General features: G+C 49.1%; 1 protein-coding gene across 1 annotated transcript; it reads right to left on the bottom strand.

Moving 5' to 3' along the window:
* Positions 1–1,607: 1,607 nt before the first annotated feature.
* On the bottom strand, positions 1,608–17,908 carry LOC144100594 (uncharacterized). The gene is made up of 6 exons (XM_077633489.1): positions 17,800–17,908; positions 16,174–16,306; positions 8,907–9,158; positions 3,699–3,747; positions 2,539–2,628; positions 1,608–1,784 (listed from the first exon to the last, which is right to left on the bottom strand). The coding sequence occupies exons 3-6, from the start codon at positions 9,132–9,134 to the stop codon at positions 1,669–1,671; spliced, it is 483 nt and encodes a 160-aa protein (XP_077489615.1). The 5' UTR covers positions 9,135–9,158; positions 16,174–16,306; positions 17,800–17,908; the 3' UTR covers positions 1,608–1,668.
* Between the last annotated feature and the right edge of the window lie 521 nt (positions 17,909–18,429).

The following is an 18,429-nucleotide window of genomic DNA, read 5'->3' as shown; positions in this document are numbered from 1 at the left end:
GGTCTTAGAGAATGAAGGTGCGTCGAGTTTCTTCAGTGCTGTCAATGCAAAGAATAAAATTATTGCTTCGGCGCCTATAAGCAGGTAGGATTGGGGGTCTGAATAGAAGTAGCCGCAGAGTGGTAGTTTAAATGATTGCAGGTCAACGCAACAAGCTATGGAAAGGAAAATGATAGGTGTGACGCGAGGGCAGAGTGAGTGGTGGAACAAATGCGGGTTAATGACATTCTACGCGAATTTCTACGGTGTACTTGGGAACTACTAACCGATGCTGGAACATCCTATGTCCCCGATGCTGCGGAATGGTTTAGTAAATGACACTGCCATTCATTTTTTTTTGTTGCGGACAGAGTTTCCGGTGATGAAGAAAATTATCTGGGCATAATTCGTTCTCTTCATGATTATGGCTGCAATTTTGTGAGCGTTCTAAAAGCTTTAAATCAAGCAAAGCGCATTTGCAGAACGAATTGCACGGTGCTAGGCTAGAAGCGGATCAGTGTTCATATTGTCACCGACAAACGTAGCAGGACACGGGAAGTACAGCCGTTTACAAGCGCGAGGCTTGCCGAACCGCCGTGCTCATTCAAGACAAAAGAAGACGTTCACCCACGCGCTGGGAGACAGGTTCGGCTACCAGGTGGCGCCGGCAGAATGTCAGCAGTGTGGCATTGCCCCCACCCCCTCCCTTCCAAGAGGAATCGACTCGATGCCGAACGCGAGGGGGAAAAATCACACGTAAGGGGGAAAGTTAACGGCGCGAGTGTCTTCGTGGAAAGGGGCTAAAAGGAGTAATACGGCTTCATTCGCGCCACGTGGACTACTTCGGACGTCGGGTGTCGAGACGACCGGACAGTTCCTTGAGGGAGCACCTCGTAGGTTACTGCGCTGACGCGGCGTAGCACCTGGCATGGACCAAAGTAACGGCGAAGCTTCTCAGAGCGCCCTCGCAAACAGATCGGACTCCATAACCCGACTTGGTCACCGGGTGTTTAAATCACTTCCCTGCGGCGGAGGTTCTAGCGCTCGGCGTCGCGTTGTTGTTGGTAGCCGAACCTGCCTTACGGAAGACAGGTTCGGCTACCAGGTGGCGCCGGCAGAATGTCAGCAGTGTGGCAATATTCCACTCCGGCATAGTAGTAGTAGTAGTAAGTGGTTTTTTATTAAAATATTAATAGAAAGGAAGGCGAAGATTTTTGCTAGCCCCAGCATCTGACCATCGATACTGAAGCACCTTGAGCTGGGTCGGCGGAAATAAAGGATAGCATGCAGAATGGAGAAATTAAATGAAAGAGGTGAGGGGACAGCAAGAGAGGATAGGGGGGATCGAGCCGTACGAAAAGTTTTCAAAACTGCGGCGGGTTAACGAGCTGTATGCGCTGTCGCATAAAAGCGCGCTAGAGCTTCCACAGGGGAACCGCCGTTGGACACCTCTCTGACCAGCAATTCGGCATTTCATTCTACCTTCTAGAGGCCCCTGCAACGTATTTTGGTCGTTTCACAGCCCTATGGCAAAAACGATGCGCTGTAAAAAAACACACCGCGCGAAAAAAATACAAGACTTGGGAACCCAGGTACGACGTGCCAGTAGAAATAGAGCAGCTGCTTACCTCGACGTTGTCATTTATGAACTCGTCCGGAGGAATGTTGTCGCTGATGGATACCCGGAGTTCATTGTAGCCTCCATCCGAGGTGTCGATGTCGACTGACGCCGCAGTGCTTAACAAAAGCAGTAGAGCGGGTGCAAAGCCAGGCACTGTGCCCATCTTGATGTCCCCTCGGTGGAACTGTGAAGCATAAAGCAATCGAAGATTTAAAGGCGGAACAACTGCAGATTATCCGTTGGCACTGGGTGACCATGATCAAAAAATGGAGAAAGGATGGCTGCAATAATGGTTTTGCTCTGCACCGAGGCGCAAAGTGACTTTTTTTGTGCTGAGGCTCTTCCGGTATGCCCCAAGAAAAAAAAAAAGCTCCGGCATAAGAACCCATTTATGGACTGATTTCTCAGTGCTACGAAGCAGATATGCAAATGTCCATAGCGTACGGGCACAACTCCACAGGATGTATACCGTCGGTCGCCTTTCCATGCGCACCTTACATTTAATTAAATTAGTTTCTCTGTCCCTCAGTAGATTTTATTTCTTTCGGCAGCTTAGCCTTTTATAGGATACAGTCTCTAGGCACAACGCTATGCACAGTGTGACCTCTCAACGTCGCCTGGTTTTAACAGACACTGCGGTGGCAGGCAGCATTCCAGCACCCTTTTAAAACCAGAAAACTGAGAAGTGAAGATTAAAGTAGACTCCCTAAAATGAATGCAAGATTTGTTGTAGGATTAAGCCTTTCGTTCGCAATACCGTTTTCTGCGCAAGCATATCATAATACCAACTTCAGCTCGCCAAACGTACGAGTTTTGAAAGCAATGAAAGCGTATGGATGGCGCCTTAAAACGCTATTGCGTCCTCTTTTTTTGTCGTTTATACCCGTAGAAACGCGCCCATCGAATGCCCTCACAACGCTGTCGGCTCTGCGTCTCACCTTCGCCCCCTCCTCTGGTGTCGTCCGTGACTCCCAGCACAGGAAGTCGCACCCAAGTGGCGAATGCACCGTGCCGGCTGCAAGCTTGTGCTGCGTTAAAATAAAGATAAAACGTGTAACCTGCCTGCAGCAGAATCCTGCTTCATACTGGGAAAGTAACACACCCGCAAGGAAATCTGATAGCTTGCCCCTGGCGAAAATCACACGTACCGAATAGGGCCTGAAAGTGCCCTAAAGCTGATTTCGAGTCTCTCTTTTTATCGTGGGAACTCATCATACACACTGCGGCCATTAGCAGAAACTTTGAATTATCGCGGTGTGTGTCCGATTTTTCTGTTCAATTGGATTAAACGTGACGGCCCCAACTTTCTTTTTTTTTTTGGTCTCACCGCCGAGAGTAGGATTAGGAGTGCCTTTCAGCCAATCATGTGGCCTTCGCCAGCCCTCCTGTGTTCTTGTGCCTTTCTCGTCCTTGTTCGTTCTGCGCCATCATGACGTCATCTACAGCTATGAACCAATTAGCCCAAATAAAAGTACTTAATCACGTGGCGGCTTGCCGCTTTGTCGTTGGCGGAGTAACACGCGGAGTTATCTTCGAAAATGCGCCAGTTACTGGTTGGACTATGTTCAGTCGGAGCAAACAATCGGACGCATCACCCTGCGGCAGCACAAGAGCTTGCAATGTGTTCTCTGAGCCGAAAATAGGCAGTGGTCTTATTATCCTGTTATTTTAGTCGCGCCTTAACGGGGCAATAAAAATGACGTTGATCGTCTTTATCAATTACAGAATTTTCATTGGCCACTGCCGAGTGGGGAGTTTGAGTCTCGCAAAAGACAGCCCACGTGTATTTTAATTTACATAGACTTAATTTGCGGCTATGTTGTCTGCGACTGAAACTATAATTCGCAGTAACCGCCATAAAACAAAATAAAAGCAAAACAAAACTTTCAGAAAGCTGTTTAGAGCACCTTAAATATACACACGAATGCCAAAACACATCAATGACAGCATAGTTTTCACCACGGAGTATCATTAGGTTGCAACCACACATTGCTTCGTGACCAGGAATATACTGGTTACTATTTTGAAACAGGATTTAATCTATGCATTTCAGTAAGCCAAGGTCAAATGGGGTGATTTCAAAGAATCATGTACGTACGTTTTCGGCCCGACAAATAGGGAGCCTGACAGGAGACAGTAGCGGCAGGCTGCAGTGATCAATGACATGAAGATTAGTGCTGATGGAGATGACAAAAGAAAGTTGCTTATTGAAATGGCGTAATGCATTCTGTCCTGTTTGCTCTTCTTGGACAATTCTTTGCGTCACTTCTTTTCGCTAGTTTGACTGATCTCGTTTGAAAAGAAATGTTTTTATGGTAATAGAATCAAACATGTGACGCAGCCTACTTGTTCCTCCACTTTTGTACAGCTAGCAGCTTACAAAACCAGGATATTTTCAAGACAGCACTGGTCACAAAGACAGGGGCTCTTCTGTGGCGTACTCCTGGAATTCCCCAACGTTTCGAAGGTCAAGGACAGCTTTAGGCGATATCACCCATCCACCTCCTCTTCCCTCTCCTTGAGCCCGGTCATACTGGTTAAGCCAAAACACCATACATACAGCCTGCTTAATAATAATTTTGATGACAATACATTCAAAGCACGCGTTGCTGATCCACTACGCCTAGTCGGGAGGTTGATCATTACATCCTTCTATATCTAGGTGAAGGCTCAGCATCAACTGTGTTCAGCACAAAACAAGGGGCGAGCCAAAGGTATGCATGCTTCAAAAGCTTGATGGTCGCAGTGGGTCCAGAGAAGCTGGTACTTTAAGGCTGGTACTTATGATGACATGACTTGTGAAGGCTAGTTAGTTTCGGGCTCACTAATATTGATCAGCATTGCATTTTGAGATATAAAAGAAAGCTCTCGGGTAGCAGGAGCTTCCAGAGCCATGTTTACGTGGGGATTATTATTGTTGATGAAGACACATTGATTTTACACGGCATACAGTCACTTCCGTGACGTTTGTCTGTAAAAATAGACAAAAGTGGACCAGTTAACATTGGCAAATTAAAGTATGGTTGAGTAGGACTTTTTGGCGAGGTCGTTGGTTCGTGATCTTGTGTGTCGTGTATGTTCCCCCTCTGTCCTCGTCTGTTAAGCACAAAGATTCTTTTTAAACAGAGAAGTATTTATGTGTAAGCTTCAGCAAGGTGTAAGAATCTGCGGTAGGATATTTATCAAAAGCATGAGTCAGCGCTACAAATGGAAACATCTAACTGGTTAATGGAATGACACTTGTGGGAGACACAGGCTCATAACAGGATGTACCCCATGAGCTTAGAATTCAGCTCAAAGCACTGTGAAGTGCCCAACAAAAAAAATTGGCGGTGGCTTAGCTTTGGGTAAACCTGGAGCAACGCGATAACTACAGCTGACCGAGTGGAACTTGGTCATGTGACCAACCACGTGACGAACCACATGATCAGAGACGGCGCCGTGCCGCCGGCAGCTGCTCTGCACCACGTTACGAACCACGTCACAGGGTGGCAGCGCCGAAACTCTGAAGGCTCAAAATGCTACCCTAATGTAGCTATCGCTACAAAAACCCGTCACCCTGCGCCAGATGATGTGGGAGTTCGACGGCACCGGGGTACCACCTCCGCAATAGCTTTCCGAAGAGGAGTGAGAGACCCGGCCCACCAGCCCCGACCCGGAGGTCCACTGAGCCTGGTGGACAGGGCGCAGCGACCGGCCGACGCCCACGGCACCTCGGGCTAAGGACCCCTGCCTGCTCATTTGTGCAATTAAGTTTATATTACTACTACATAGGCTAAGCAGTTACACTAAGTAACTAAGACCGTATCAACCACGGCGGCTACAGAGAGCCAGCACAAGCTTATCCCGCCTCAGCCACAAAATACGGTGGATATCGCGAATGCTTCAGTGTTGCAGAGCGCTGTAACGAGCTCGATGTGAACAGCTTATAATCAGTCTAATTAGCTAACGAGTGGAATGACGCTGCGTTGTATGAAGAGTAACAAGCCTCAAGGCGCAGCGTTGCCCCCCAGAGGCGCCAACTGCTCGCGCACAGCTGCACCTGCACAGTGGCTCTGTGGGCGTGATTTCTCATCTTGGTGAACTTGAATTTTAAAGTGACGCGTAAACAGGTAAGGCATTCGTGTCCCCAATACGTGGCTAAAATGTCATTTTTCTTTGTGCTAAGCTCATCAGAATGGTCTGTAAGCTGTAACTGACCTTTTATACTTTGTAAATAACCTAAATGTGTCAGCTGCGCATCCGCAGCTGACACATTGCAAAGCGTAACCGCAAAGCGTAACTGCAAAGCGTAACCAGTGACCGAGAGACAGAGGAAACGGTGGATCTAACAATTCGCAAAAAATCAAAAGTTCAGCAGTCTCAGAAGAGAACAGCAGTTTGCCCTTGTTAGCGAGGTGCTGGAAGTGCTGGAAGTGCTAAGGAAATACACCTACTTGGGGAAAGTAGGGACCGCAAATCCGGATCATAAGAGTGAATCGACTAGAATTATAATGGGTTGGCGCGCATTTGGCTATTTCCCTAATGTCATCAATGGCAGTTCACCATTATCCCTCAAGAGAAAGTATATTACAGCTGTATCTTGCGTGTACTCGCCTATGGAGCACAGTCGTTGAGGCTAATGAAAAGGGCTCAGCTTAAATGGGACACAACGCAGCAATGCATGGAAAGAAACTTATATGCTTAGGGTTAATGATATCCTATTCAAAATCAAGCAGAAGAAATGGGCGTGGGCAGTGAAAGTAATGCGAAGGCGGGATAAGTGATGCTGGTAAAGGGTAACCGACTGGATTCTACAGTAAGGCAAGCTTAGCAGAGGGCCGCAGAATGTAAGTTGGCGGATGAGTTTAATAAGTTTGTGGAAGTAATGTGGCCACACCTGGCACAGGAAAGGGTTTATTAAATGTGGAAGAGCCTTTGTCCTGCAATGAACATATTCAGGCAGATGATGATATGGGATTATTATTTACCACTCTACTACCCTCAGAAAACTAAAATTTTGCTCATCTATGTTAAAATCGGCAATTACAAAGAATTACATTAAAAAACACGTTTTAACGCGACAGCGTTAAAGGGACTACGCAATGAATAAAAAGTCGCTTGTACATGTTTTCAATCTTTAGAAATGATACTAAGAAGCATTCACACCAAGTATGAGTCTACGGAACTGAGGTCACAATTTATTATGAATTTCTAAAAACTGTGTTCTTTTTTAAATTCGTGGCCCGATTGGTGTGCTCGTAGTGACCGATTTTGAAACTAAAATCGCGAAAAAAAAATATGTCACTGTACCCATGACGTCGCCACGCCACCACAAGCTGTCATTCGCTGGAGCCATGGCAACCACGACGTCACGGGCACACTTCCGGTAGCCGTGAAAATCGTCTGCTCATGCCGCCGTGCGACCCTCTCGGGCAAGCGCGGACTAGGGCATTGCCTTCGCGCATATGGTTTCAATTTTCCTCTGCCGCCTCCTCCTTTCGAGAGTTACCGGAGCCACTCGCAGTGGCTCGCCGAGTCGCTACTGTCGTCGCTGGCGTTCAGCCGCATAGGGCTCGATGCCCATCGCGGCCGTAAGTGCGAGCAGTCGCGCCTCGAGGTCCGGGTCCATTACTGCTAACTACAACAGACGAGAAGCAAATAAACCCGACGCGCACCTCAATCACGCCGCCGACACTCTGCTGGGGTGCTAGGAGAGACAACCGGAAGTTGCAAAAGAAACGTCAGCGGATGACGTGTTCATGGGTGGGGCCCAGTCCCAAAGTTGTTTGCTTCTGGTGCCCCGCGTGTACGAGTTGCAGAAAATCTTTTAACTTTCATTTTATAATTTTTATTAAACACTTAATACTACTTACCTTGTGTCTGACGTATTCGTTAAATTCGGTACAAGAGCTTTTTTCTTTAGCTGCTGGGGGAAACCTGTGACTCTGCACTCAACAGCCGAACGCTGTATACCCACTAATGGTGTCTTCGAATGGTCGCTCCCATGATCCGGTTAGGATCTGGCAGAGTGGGAGCCGCTCTCGCTCTGAGCGCATAGAGAGACTAGTCAAGCCGAATGGTGAGCGAGTTTTTAGAGCGGAAGCGCAGGAGGCAGAAGGGGGACGTAACTTCCGGAACCACTACGCGGCACCGCTACTGATGTCAGCTGTAGCCGCACGTAAGGTCCATTGATTACCTTTAGCCGCACGTGGCCGCACACAGTTTGCATCGCGGTCGCCGCTGAGCCTGTATCGATCGCTACCCCGGTTTTCTGTCCCACGGGACGCTCATTTTTCGAACATCGCCTTTTAGATAGCACTGTCGTCCTCGTCTGAGCTGCTGCTGAAATCGCTGTTGTCATGTGACAGCAACACAGACCGCGTTCCTAGCGTAGTTATCCGGTGTCTCTTGGACATTTTGCCTCACACAGCGCGGCACCCGCAAAACACAACACAGCAAGGACGTTACTACTGCGTCAAAAAAAAACACACTTGTTTCTGCCTACGCGCAGCGGACGCCGAGGCCTCGCACCGCTTTCGCGAAATGGCGGAAGTGGCTCTGTCACGTGGACTCGTCTCGGAGCCGCTCCGACTTTTTTCTCGGAGCGCCTCAGAGCGCTCTGAGCTGGAGGCGAGCGCCCAGAAAGAACCAGCCGAATGTAGTCAGAGCGGCCGGTTTCGACCAGCCGAATGTGCGGTTGCCTCTCAGAGCGCTCTAGAGCGATCTAAAGCGACCAGTCGAAGACACCATAAGTAACCGCAATGACATTTGCAGGAGAAATGACTCTTAGAAATTACAAGGCGATTCGACCGTCGGGCGTCGATGCGAATACTGCGGGAGTTTTGTAGCGATAGCTACATTATGGTAGTATTTCGAGCCTTCAGCGTGGCAGCGCCGCCACGCCGTCACGTGGTTGGCCACGTGGCGTGGAGGAGCTGCCGGCGGCACGGCACCGTGGCTGATCACGTGGCTAGTCACGTGGTTGGTCACGCGACCAGCCACGTGTGCGGAGCAGATGCAGCTGCTGGTGGCGCAGCGCGCCGGCGAAACAGAGCTGCAACAGCTGTGCGCATGCGCCGTGTGAAGTGGGACGAAGATGAAGGAACGCCCAACGAAACACAGCGGCGAAAGACTGACTTTGCAATTCAACTGAGCAAGTTCCACCCGGCCAGCTGTAGCTATCGCGTAACTCCAGGTTTAAGCAGAGCTAAACCACCGAGTTTATCAGGAGCACCAGTTTAAGCAGGTATTTGACCTAATAACCTCGCTCACCACCTTGACGTTACGATAGTTCGGTGGTGGACGTTATAAAAATATGGTTTACCTCTTTGAGGAGCCCGGGCGAAATCATGCCGATGCCGTCAGAGAAGATGTAATGTTCGTCAGTCACTGGATGTTTTCCTCCCAAGATGTCGGGGACTTCACGCACAGAATTGCTGAGCAGGGGAACCTGTACAGATTCTTCCGTAGACGAGAAACACTGTCCCATGCGTGCCATCTTTTTGGCAGTGCTCGCAATACCGCTGAAGTCACCCATCCAGTAGCAAATCATCTCGCTGGAGTAGCCCTTTGCGTCCTAAGAAAAAGCGCGAAACGTACCGTAAGACAATCGAGAGACTAGTAAAATTAGTTTTGGATCGCATGCTGCCGTTACGCAGAGGCGTCGCACACATTCCCCAACGCATTATAGCGAAAACATCGTCTGATTGAAGGCTGTCCATTTTCACTGATGATCCTTTCTAGTATAGCCTTCACCTGCCTCGTGTAAGGGTTCGGCGCGCTGTCTCATATTTTTGTACATGTGTTGCGAATATTCCGCGAGAGGGCAGTGACCTAGGCTGCGCGTCCGGTTTTGTTTTATTTTGTTTTGCTTTGATACACGCCGTTAGAAGGGGACTCATGCCTTTTTGGTTAGTCTCCCCATTCGTCCTTGCGCTTTCCTTCGCTGCTGCGGACGGCGGGGCTATCTGCCGGCCTCGACCTTGGACCCCTGTCCCCTTGGCGGATTGCGAGACCACTTAGGGAGCAACTCGTGGGTAAGGGAAAACGCTGACATCAGTTCTGAGCTTTCCAATTCGTCAAAACTGATGAGCCGCAGTTAGCAGTTTATTTTTACGTGTGGAAAGGGGCGCGGGCATCTTCGGGGTGTACCCGCGAAGGGAGCCGCGCCCGTGGGCTTTGGTCTCTAGCGACTCCTAGCTGGCAGGCGCTCGGTCTGGCCGAGTGCGGAGGGAGTTCCCGTTGAGAGCTCGTGCGAGGCGCGCCAGTTTGACTGTTGGGACGCGGTGTCCCTCGCCTCTGTGCAGGCGGTCGGCTAGGCCGGCCGCGGATAGTTGTGGCCGTATACCGACTTTTGTTTGTACCCATCTGTAAATAGCCTGTATAAAAGTTCGTTTCTCACTAAATCGCTTCGCCTGCAAGTCATATCATCGAGAAGCCTTCAAGCAGTGCATCCAGTTTCTGGAAATCACCGGACCAACACCACCGGCAAACTTTTACTGGCGCAGACGACAAGATTGGTGCTCTGCAGCGGCCCCGAGGAACGGACGAAGACATCCACGGAGGGGACGACGAAGTTCGGCATCCAAGGCGCGATACCGAAAGGACGACAGGCTACAGGGGTACGAAACTGCGAACCGCATCGGGCGTGAAACGCCGAATACAAGGCCTTCAACAGACACAGAGTGGTATCCCTGAGCAACGGCGGCAGTTGGAAGATTCAAGCGGACACGGCTTTCTGCGGAGCAACGAGGAGGCAACAAGAGGCCTCCGAGGAAGAGAGTGCTGCAGCCGTGGGAAAGGACGAGGCGGCATCTGACTGAGAGGTTCGGAGAGGCCGCAGAAGCCATGGGCAGCGACGCGACGGCAGAGATCGCTGCCGCATTCAGGTGTTCGAGTGGGCATTATGCAAGGTTCGCCTTATGGTCCGGGCGAGGTGGTTACCTCGAACATAAGCTGGACGATGCCAGCCTGGAATCTCTCGAGCACAAACTAGCGATAGCCAAACAAGATTACAAGGAGATGAAAGAATCTCCAGAAAGAGCGAAGTGCGCAGCAGAAGGTGGTACCGCTAGAGCGAGCTCAGAACCCATCACCCCCTCCGGGTAGAGGAGATGGCAACGAATCGCTGAGCAGCATAACAGAAGAGGTGGTTAGTTGCTGCAGCTTGAAGCCGGTAGGGATCAAAAGCGCTTTGAGCGAAGCGCAAGTCCCGGCAAACAATGTAGAGATTGCTGGCGCTGAGTTGCCGGATGCTGCTCAGTCAGAAATCCAGGTTGAAAGAGAGCAGCGGTCCCTACCTGCTGGCTTGGAGATGAGCCCCGTGGAGGGGAAGGCCGATAAAGCCCATCCGGTGGGCGACGCACGTGAGGGCATGACGGACTTTTGCGCTGAACCTCATGAGCACGAGGAAAAGGGCGGCTCGCCTGGCGCAGGCGTCCAGTGTGAACTTTCTTGCGAATCGACATGGAAGCGTTGCGTCGGGGGTGTTTCGCCAATGATGCGGATGAAACATCGAGCTCAGCGGTAGCGGGGTCGCTTGAGGCGCAGGTGTCGCAGCTGACTAGAGCTGATTCTGAGACAGCGGACACGGGTACAAGCAATGCTACAGTGGAGAGATTGCCATACAGCAGATCAGCTGGTGTGGACTGTGTCTGCGTCCTTTACCGTGAACATAGCACGGAAACTCGTCAAAAGTTTGCGACGCACGCCAAATCACGGCACGATCTTGGCGTGCCTTTTCCTATGCAGCCCGAGGGACTGGCGTCCAGCGTAAAGACGCTACAGCAGTTGAGCACGCAAAGCATGAAGGCCTCAGAAAACATGGCTCTGTCCATAGTGAAGGCGCGTGGCCTGAGTGCGCTGACCGCCAACGAGGGTCGTAAGTTGGATAGACAGCAGTGCAAATGGAATGTCACTGCACTGACCGCCTGTGCCGCACCGATTTTCGGTCGTAGACGGCGGGTGCGAGTGTTCGACCCGGGAGGACGCCGCTGAATCGTAGGCTGCGTTGGCCATGCCCACTCCACCTTTAGCAGGCCTCGCCATGTCTCAACAAGGACCTGTGCGCAGGTATGCAACACGGCTATAGCCTTGGTAGCACGTCTCGATACGAAACAAAAGGCTCGAGTAAGCGCGGATGCAGTAGGTGGGTGTGGGGATCCATAGTAGGCAGGACTCAGTGTTCAGGGACTACAGACATGGACATGAACGAATGTTCTTGTGCGGCAGTTATGCTGATTTTACCTTGTGTGCTTCAGTGATTACAGACAGTGTGATATAAACTGCTCGGAACTGTCTTTGTTTGCATATTACAGATGTTTGAGTGCCCCTAGAAAGATCTGCTGTCTTGTTACAAGATTGAGAGCATTTTTCATTGGCACTGTCATTACCACTGTCATTAGCATTGTGCTCGGGATAGGTATGAGTGTGTGACAAAGAGTCGCAGCGTGCGGGCTCGCAGGCTCCGGTTGATTGCTCGTGCAGAGGTATTCAACCGCCACTTGCCGAACCCTTTTTGTTGTTTGTTGTCTCGGCTTATCTCTGAATAGATTAGCCGAGTCTTGGGGGGAAGGTGCAGGGTTTGGCGCACTGTCGCATCTTTTTGTACATGTGTTGCGAATATTCCGCGAGAGGGCAGTGACCTAGGCTGCGCGTCCGATTCTGTTTTATTTTGTTTTGCTTTGTTTCACTCCGTTAGAAGGCGACTCATGCCTTTTTGGTTAGTCTCCCCATTCGTCCTTGCGGTTTCCTTCGCCGCTCCGGACGGCGGGGCTATCTGCCGGCCTCGACCTTGGACCCCTGTCCCCTTGGCAGATTGCGAGACCACCTAGGGAGCAACTCGTGGTTAAGGGAAAATGCTGACATCAGTTCTGAGCTTTCCTATTCGTCAAAACTGATGAGCCGCAGTTAGCAGTTTATTGTTACGTGTGGAAAGGGGCGCGGGCATCTTCGGGGTGTACCCGCGAAGGGAGCCGTGCCCGTGGGCTTTGGTCTCTAGCGACTCCTTGCTGGCAGGCGCTCGGTCGGGCCAAGTGTGGAGGGAGTGACCGTTGAGAGCTGGTGCGAGGCGCGCCAGTTTGACTGTTGGGACGCGGTGTCCCTCGCCTCTGTGCAGGCGGTCGGCTAGGCCGGCCGCGGATAGTTGTGGCCGTATACCGACTTTTGTTTGTACCCATCTGTAAATAGCCTGTAGAAAAGTTCGTTTCTCGCTAAATCGCTTCGCCTGCAAGTCATATTGCCGCGAATATTTGCAGTGTTTATTCGTTTTTCAAATCTGCCGCGACACCACCTTATCGCTTCGTTTGCGACGCAAGACGTGACTAGATTTATCTCGATTGATCGCAGCCAGGCAAAGCTGATTCTACGTTGTTCCAGAATGTTCTAGTAACTTTGCGCCCTTTATCTCGAATGTTCGCTATCAGCTTTAAATTGAGCATGGCCGACAGCGGCGGGCATTCTGTTCGACGACCGCCAAGCACACTTGTCGCTTCGCCGCCGCCGAGTGATTCAGTCCATTTTGGGTGCAAGTCAGCCCCAATAAAGAGTTCTTTTAGAAGACCCTTTCGTCCGTCATCATCGCTGCTTCGACTGCCGCCACCACTACGTGACAATATCATCGCGAAGCCTTCAAGCGGTGCATCCAGTTTCTGGAAATCACCGGACCAACACCACCGGCAAACCTTTTACTCGCCTATATCTTGGTTGTTATTGATGCTTGCTTAAAAATTCTTGCGTTGGGGTGACGAGTGATGAAATGCCCATCTCTCGTCTGCTTTGTAATCTCAATTAATTTATTGCATAGTCCCTTTAAGGCTCCCCTTCTGCAGAAAATCTGGCTTCGTCGTCATCACTGGCGTTGTGAGCAAAAAATTCCGAGAGTCACAACCATGGTTGGCCATTTACGTCTTCAGAACTTGTCAGGCCATCACAACCTTCCCACCGGATTGTAAGCAAAGTGACAACCATCGCAGGTGGCAGTTAAATTAAGGATTGGTTCTTCAGTAGAGTTTGTTCTTGGGCTAGTTAGTATTCCTGATTAAAGCTCATAGTTTTCCAGCGCAACAGCCTACGGCTAAAAAAAAAATAGGAGGAAAAGGAGAAGGACGAACACAGCACTGACTGCCACAGTTGCGCTCCGAAACTGAGCTTAAATGACTGGTTGCGAGAGGTTTCTCGGGAACTGCAGCCGGACCCCACAGGTGGCAGCACCTTTTTTGGCAGGGCAGTGGAGCATTGCTTAATCGGTGTACCACTGTGCCAGGAGTGGTTTGACGGCTTCCAGAAATCCACGATTGTAACGTCCACAATAAAGCTATCCTGTCGTACTCTTAAAGTCGAGCTTAAGTCCTCCCTCCAATTTTTTCTTCGCCCGTCGCTAGTCACCACCTATCAGTAAGCAATACCGAAAGTTGCTTGAGTCTTGTGGACGTACACGATGGAAACAAAATAGTATGTGCTTTCGACTTGGAATCCTGACAAGCTTTGGTGAAATGTTACCTTTATAGATCTGGTTTTGTTCTGACCCCGCCTGCGCAATCGCAGCACATTTTCAGTGGGAGCCCCTTTTAGATAAGCCGTTCAACATTTATTCCATTCTGCAAAAACACACGTAGCTCTGATCTCGTTGATTCCTCGACTGACTTTTGAAGGTCAAGTTATGGACACAAGAATACTTAGAACTACTGGTTTGCCTGGCAACTGCGCAAGACACTCTGAATTAAACGTAACGAAAGCAGTCTGGCTTTTCTGAGCTACAAATACGAGTTCTTAGTGTAAGCATCGGTAAAATCTTTTTGACGACAGCCTTTCCGATTTTCCCTGAGAATCTGAAAATGCTAATCAGCAAACTGCGGTGAGTGCGCGCGAGAGCACTTATCAGTTTGAACATAAAACAGTGACCATTCAAGTCTACAACAAATGACACACCTTTAGACTCAGTACAAGGCTCTGATTACAGAACGTTGAACACAAAGATCCCTATTGTGGTATCATCATTATTGGCATAAGGATGCAAACTGCAGTAAAAAGGCCTATCCCGAATATCTCGAAAAATCCCTGTTCTGTGCTAGCTGCGGTGGCCTCATCCCAGAAACTTCTTAATCTCACCCACCCACATCACCCTCTCTCTCATGCCCGCTCCTAGGCTTGGCCCTTCTTGGAACCAACTCTGTCACCTTAACGCACATTTTGCCCACTCCTACGCTTGGCCCTTCTTGGAACCAACTCTGTCACCTTAACACACATTGGCGTTCGCATTACATGCTTTGCCCATGGCCATTATTACCATATCATTACCTCTTATTTGTGCTCTAACCTATTCATTTCTTTGGCTGTATATTAACATCAATTTTCGTTTTTCATTGCGCAGCTTTCCTTCCCACTTATGTCAGCCGTTTTGTTCACCCTCACATCCTGTCGCTATCTAAGATGCAGCTGTTATATACTTCTCTCTTTGAGGCATGTTGATAAAGTACTGTTCATCGCTTGCGAGTGCACACCAAATGCACTCGACCCTATTTATTTCACTCTCTCCCACAAGTGAGCGGGGTCTTGTAGACAGCGCCAATTTCGCATGCTACATTGGTTCGTATCAGCGGTAACTACTTGCCCTATAGTCACGCGTATTTATTCACAATTTCCAATGCTTCGCTGCCAATCGTAAACGGTTGTTTCAGACTGAGATTGATCATTATTTACGAATTTTTAATATTTTTTTCACACCCTCTTTTGATATGCCTGTCTTGGGTCTCAAACAGGCTTTGGAGTTCACTACCTACGTTATTTGACAGAATTCTTCGTGTATAGTGTTGCATTTTACCTCGAACTGATACTAAACTGTGAGGTGTGTAAGGTGCACCTAGAGAACTGTGCGAAGTCGTCACAGTTGCACACGGCCCAAGAAATAGCAGTTTCCTCACTTTCGAGACTTCCGCCGGACTCATTTCAACCTATTAGGTCAGGCAAACTAGACTCGTCGAATTCGTCCCCCAGAGAAAACTCGGAACCGGGTACAGTTTAATGTCACTGTTCATTGACTGAGGGCAGAAGGCGCCGAAAGCAGCGGTGCACACATCGCTCACTTAACTATATTCAATACAGGCAGCACTGAACATAATTTCATTGCCGAGTCGACAGTAGAGAGGGGAGGACAATGAGCACCACCAGAAAGGATTGTAGCAATCAAGTGAAGCGAAGTCAGAGCAAAAATGCGCCAGCATCAAACACAACTAAACGAGAAAATCATAAGTTGCCACACCTTTACGGTTCTTAAAAAACACTGCTGAAAATATCAAGTTTACACTTCCGGTTCACATTGTCCTTCACCCATTACGAGAACAGTTCATGTCATGCGCATGACCCAGGACTGTGCGGCGACGGCGACATCGAAAGTTGTCCTGCGCTGCTCTTTATACGTCAACTATATATATCGAATGGTTCGACCCAATGGGCATTAAAACATCCCTGGATGCCCTGCGGACGTTCGGGATGTCCGTAGGATGTCCAAGAAAGGTTGTGTTCATCGGGGAGTTGTTCGCACAACACAGAAGCACCAACGTATTTTTGCCTGGAGTAAGCGCCCGGCTACTCACCACATCTGCTTGGTGTCAGCGCCAAAATCGCGGCGGACAAAGTTTTTGGCAGTCCCGATGCCGGACATGTTACTCGTGCTGGGCTCCATGGACATCAACTGGCCACCGCTGCACCGCTCGCGTTGCAGCGAGACTGCAAGAGGAAAACGATTGTGCCCGCTTCGTCGCACACCAACCGATAAGATCACGGTGCACCTTCCCAGTGAGTACAATGGCTCTTTGAACGCAATTTCACATCATGATAAAATTGAAGCGAAATTCCCTCCACAAGGAATATGCTGCCATGATGCGAAATTGTGCCCGCAGTTTTGGATCATGATGAAGTGGCGCGTGAACAGCTAAGGCAATCATGCCCCCTGCCCGTGTCTAAAATAGTTTTTTCTTTGTGCTAAGCTCATCAGAGTCGCCTAAAAGTAGCAATTGATATTTTATATTTTGTTAATAACCTAAATGCGTCAGCTGTGCATCCACAGTACCAAAATTGGATCAGATGCCGGAAGCCAACGCGGCGGCTTCACTCACGGGATTGCGCAAAAGCTTAACAACTTTCCTGTAAGGGCAACGTATAACCCTCATCGCTGTGTCTGACCATGTCCACAAGCAACACAGCGCGCAAGAGGAGTAAGATGATTATGTGGTAAGGATGACCACAGGCGCTGCTGAGAGTCCAGAGGAGTACGCAATGGCACGGCCGTGCTAGCCGCTGCTAAGTACAAGCAGCTGGCCAATGAAGAAAGATCCTTCAAAGAATTCACGACGATGCACCACGAAAATGCCAGACCAAGGCCAATGTGGCCACTGACTGCTAGAAAGATGGGCCTTGTACAGGAACTCGCACGGGTCGACTGGTCATTAGACGGCTCAAGAATGACAGATCTAATTACGAACGCCTTCTACCAAGGATTGAGCAGAGGTGTGATGCTCTAGAAGACTAAACAAAAAACCCTTGCAAGCATCACTAAATCAGGTCTCCACACAGCTTTGAGAGCTCTGCTGTTCAGCTGAATTCCTTTCCTAGAGCTGAACTAGAATGAAGAAATGTGTACAGAGTGTAAAACCAAGTGTAATAAGTTTCTTTTTGTTTCTCAACTTTTGTACTCAAAAAGAAAAGAGGCTGTTTACGGTGGGCTCGTTACCCTATCTTCAACCGAGATTTCACTCGGGTTGTGGTTATGAAGCAGTGTGTGTCAAATGAGATAACGGCATAAAATTGTTTCGATAAAAGTTGTTTGATATCACCATCATTTCCGAATTCCATAAAGCGCTTTTCACGCGGCCTAATTTATTGTGTACTTCCTTATCCCGTGTAGCCTACGGTTTATATTTCAGTTTTCTACACAGTAACTTTACAAATTCTTTTAGCACATGCGTTCTTCAACAACTGTGCCTGGGGAAGCTTGTGTGGAGCTCATGCGCAAGGTTCATTGAACCTTATGCATTCTTAACTCCGGGTTCCAGCAGAACATTGTCATTTGTCCTTGCGCAGTGCATCGACATAGTGCACGCCATGACTGCTATTAAGGGTTTGGCTACACATGTCGTGAAAAGCATTTCGTGTCACCACCGAGACAAACATGAAAATGCGCATAACAGCGCAGCAAAAAAGAATAAGGCAATCCCTCTCACCTGTTAAACTCTCTCGCGTCTGTCACAGCGGTGTGTTGAAGCCGCGGAGAGTGGTTGTTGACGTGGTGGTCGCACCCACATGACGAAGACACAACCAAAGCTGGAGGCTGCAATATAGAGAGGATAGTTAATATAGTTAATATAGATAGCAATATGGATAGGATAAGCTTGCTGAAAAAAAAGTTACAAATCTATACAGTAGCCAATGTAGTCAGGACGTCAATGAGAAAGACAGTAGCGTAGAGCCAGTAACAAAAGAGGAAGTAAAGAAAGCCTTACGAGCAATGCAAATGAGGAAAGAGGCTGGTGAGGGTCAGGTAAAAGTAGATCTGTAAGGCCAGGGTTGGGGGGAGATTATGTTAGAAAAATTACAGGATTTCCCTTAAGTCTGCTTAAGAGTGGAAATGAGAAAGCCTTTCTCTGTCCAGTTTCTCCCTCCGTATCCATATTTTTTATTTCGCTTACCTTAAGAGGGCGAATTATGTGAAGCTCTCCACTACGGCGCCCCCCATTGCCAGAGTCGCCTTCGGGCATTAAACCCTACAAACTAAAGCAACCTTGTGACCTCGAGCAAACAAAAATCTTCGATGAATGCTAACATCTTAACCCATAAAAAAGGGACGTCACAAA

This window comes from Amblyomma americanum, chromosome 8 (genome assembly GCF_052857255.1).
Source record: "Amblyomma americanum isolate KBUSLIRL-KWMA chromosome 8, ASM5285725v1, whole genome shotgun sequence".
Taxonomy (NCBI): domain Eukaryota; kingdom Metazoa; phylum Arthropoda; class Arachnida; order Ixodida; family Ixodidae; genus Amblyomma; species Amblyomma americanum.
This window is presented reverse-complemented; position numbering and strand designations above follow the sequence as displayed.

What these genes read in the sequence shown, in the direction of transcription:
- LOC144100594 (XM_077633489.1), bottom strand. Translation starts at nt 9,134, where the DNA reads ATGATTTGCTACTGGATGGGTGACTTCAGCGGTATTGCGAGCACTGCC. An exon ending in CGCCCGGGCTCCTCAAAGAG is followed by an intron (nt 3,748 to 8,906) that starts GTAAACCATATT and finishes TGATCACTGCAG; the next exon opens with CCTGCCGCTACTGTCTCCTG. An exon ending in CACCAGAGGAGGGGGCGAAG is followed by an intron (nt 1,785 to 2,538) that starts GTGAGACGCAGA and finishes TATGCTTCACAG; the next exon opens with TTCCACCGAGGGGACATCAA.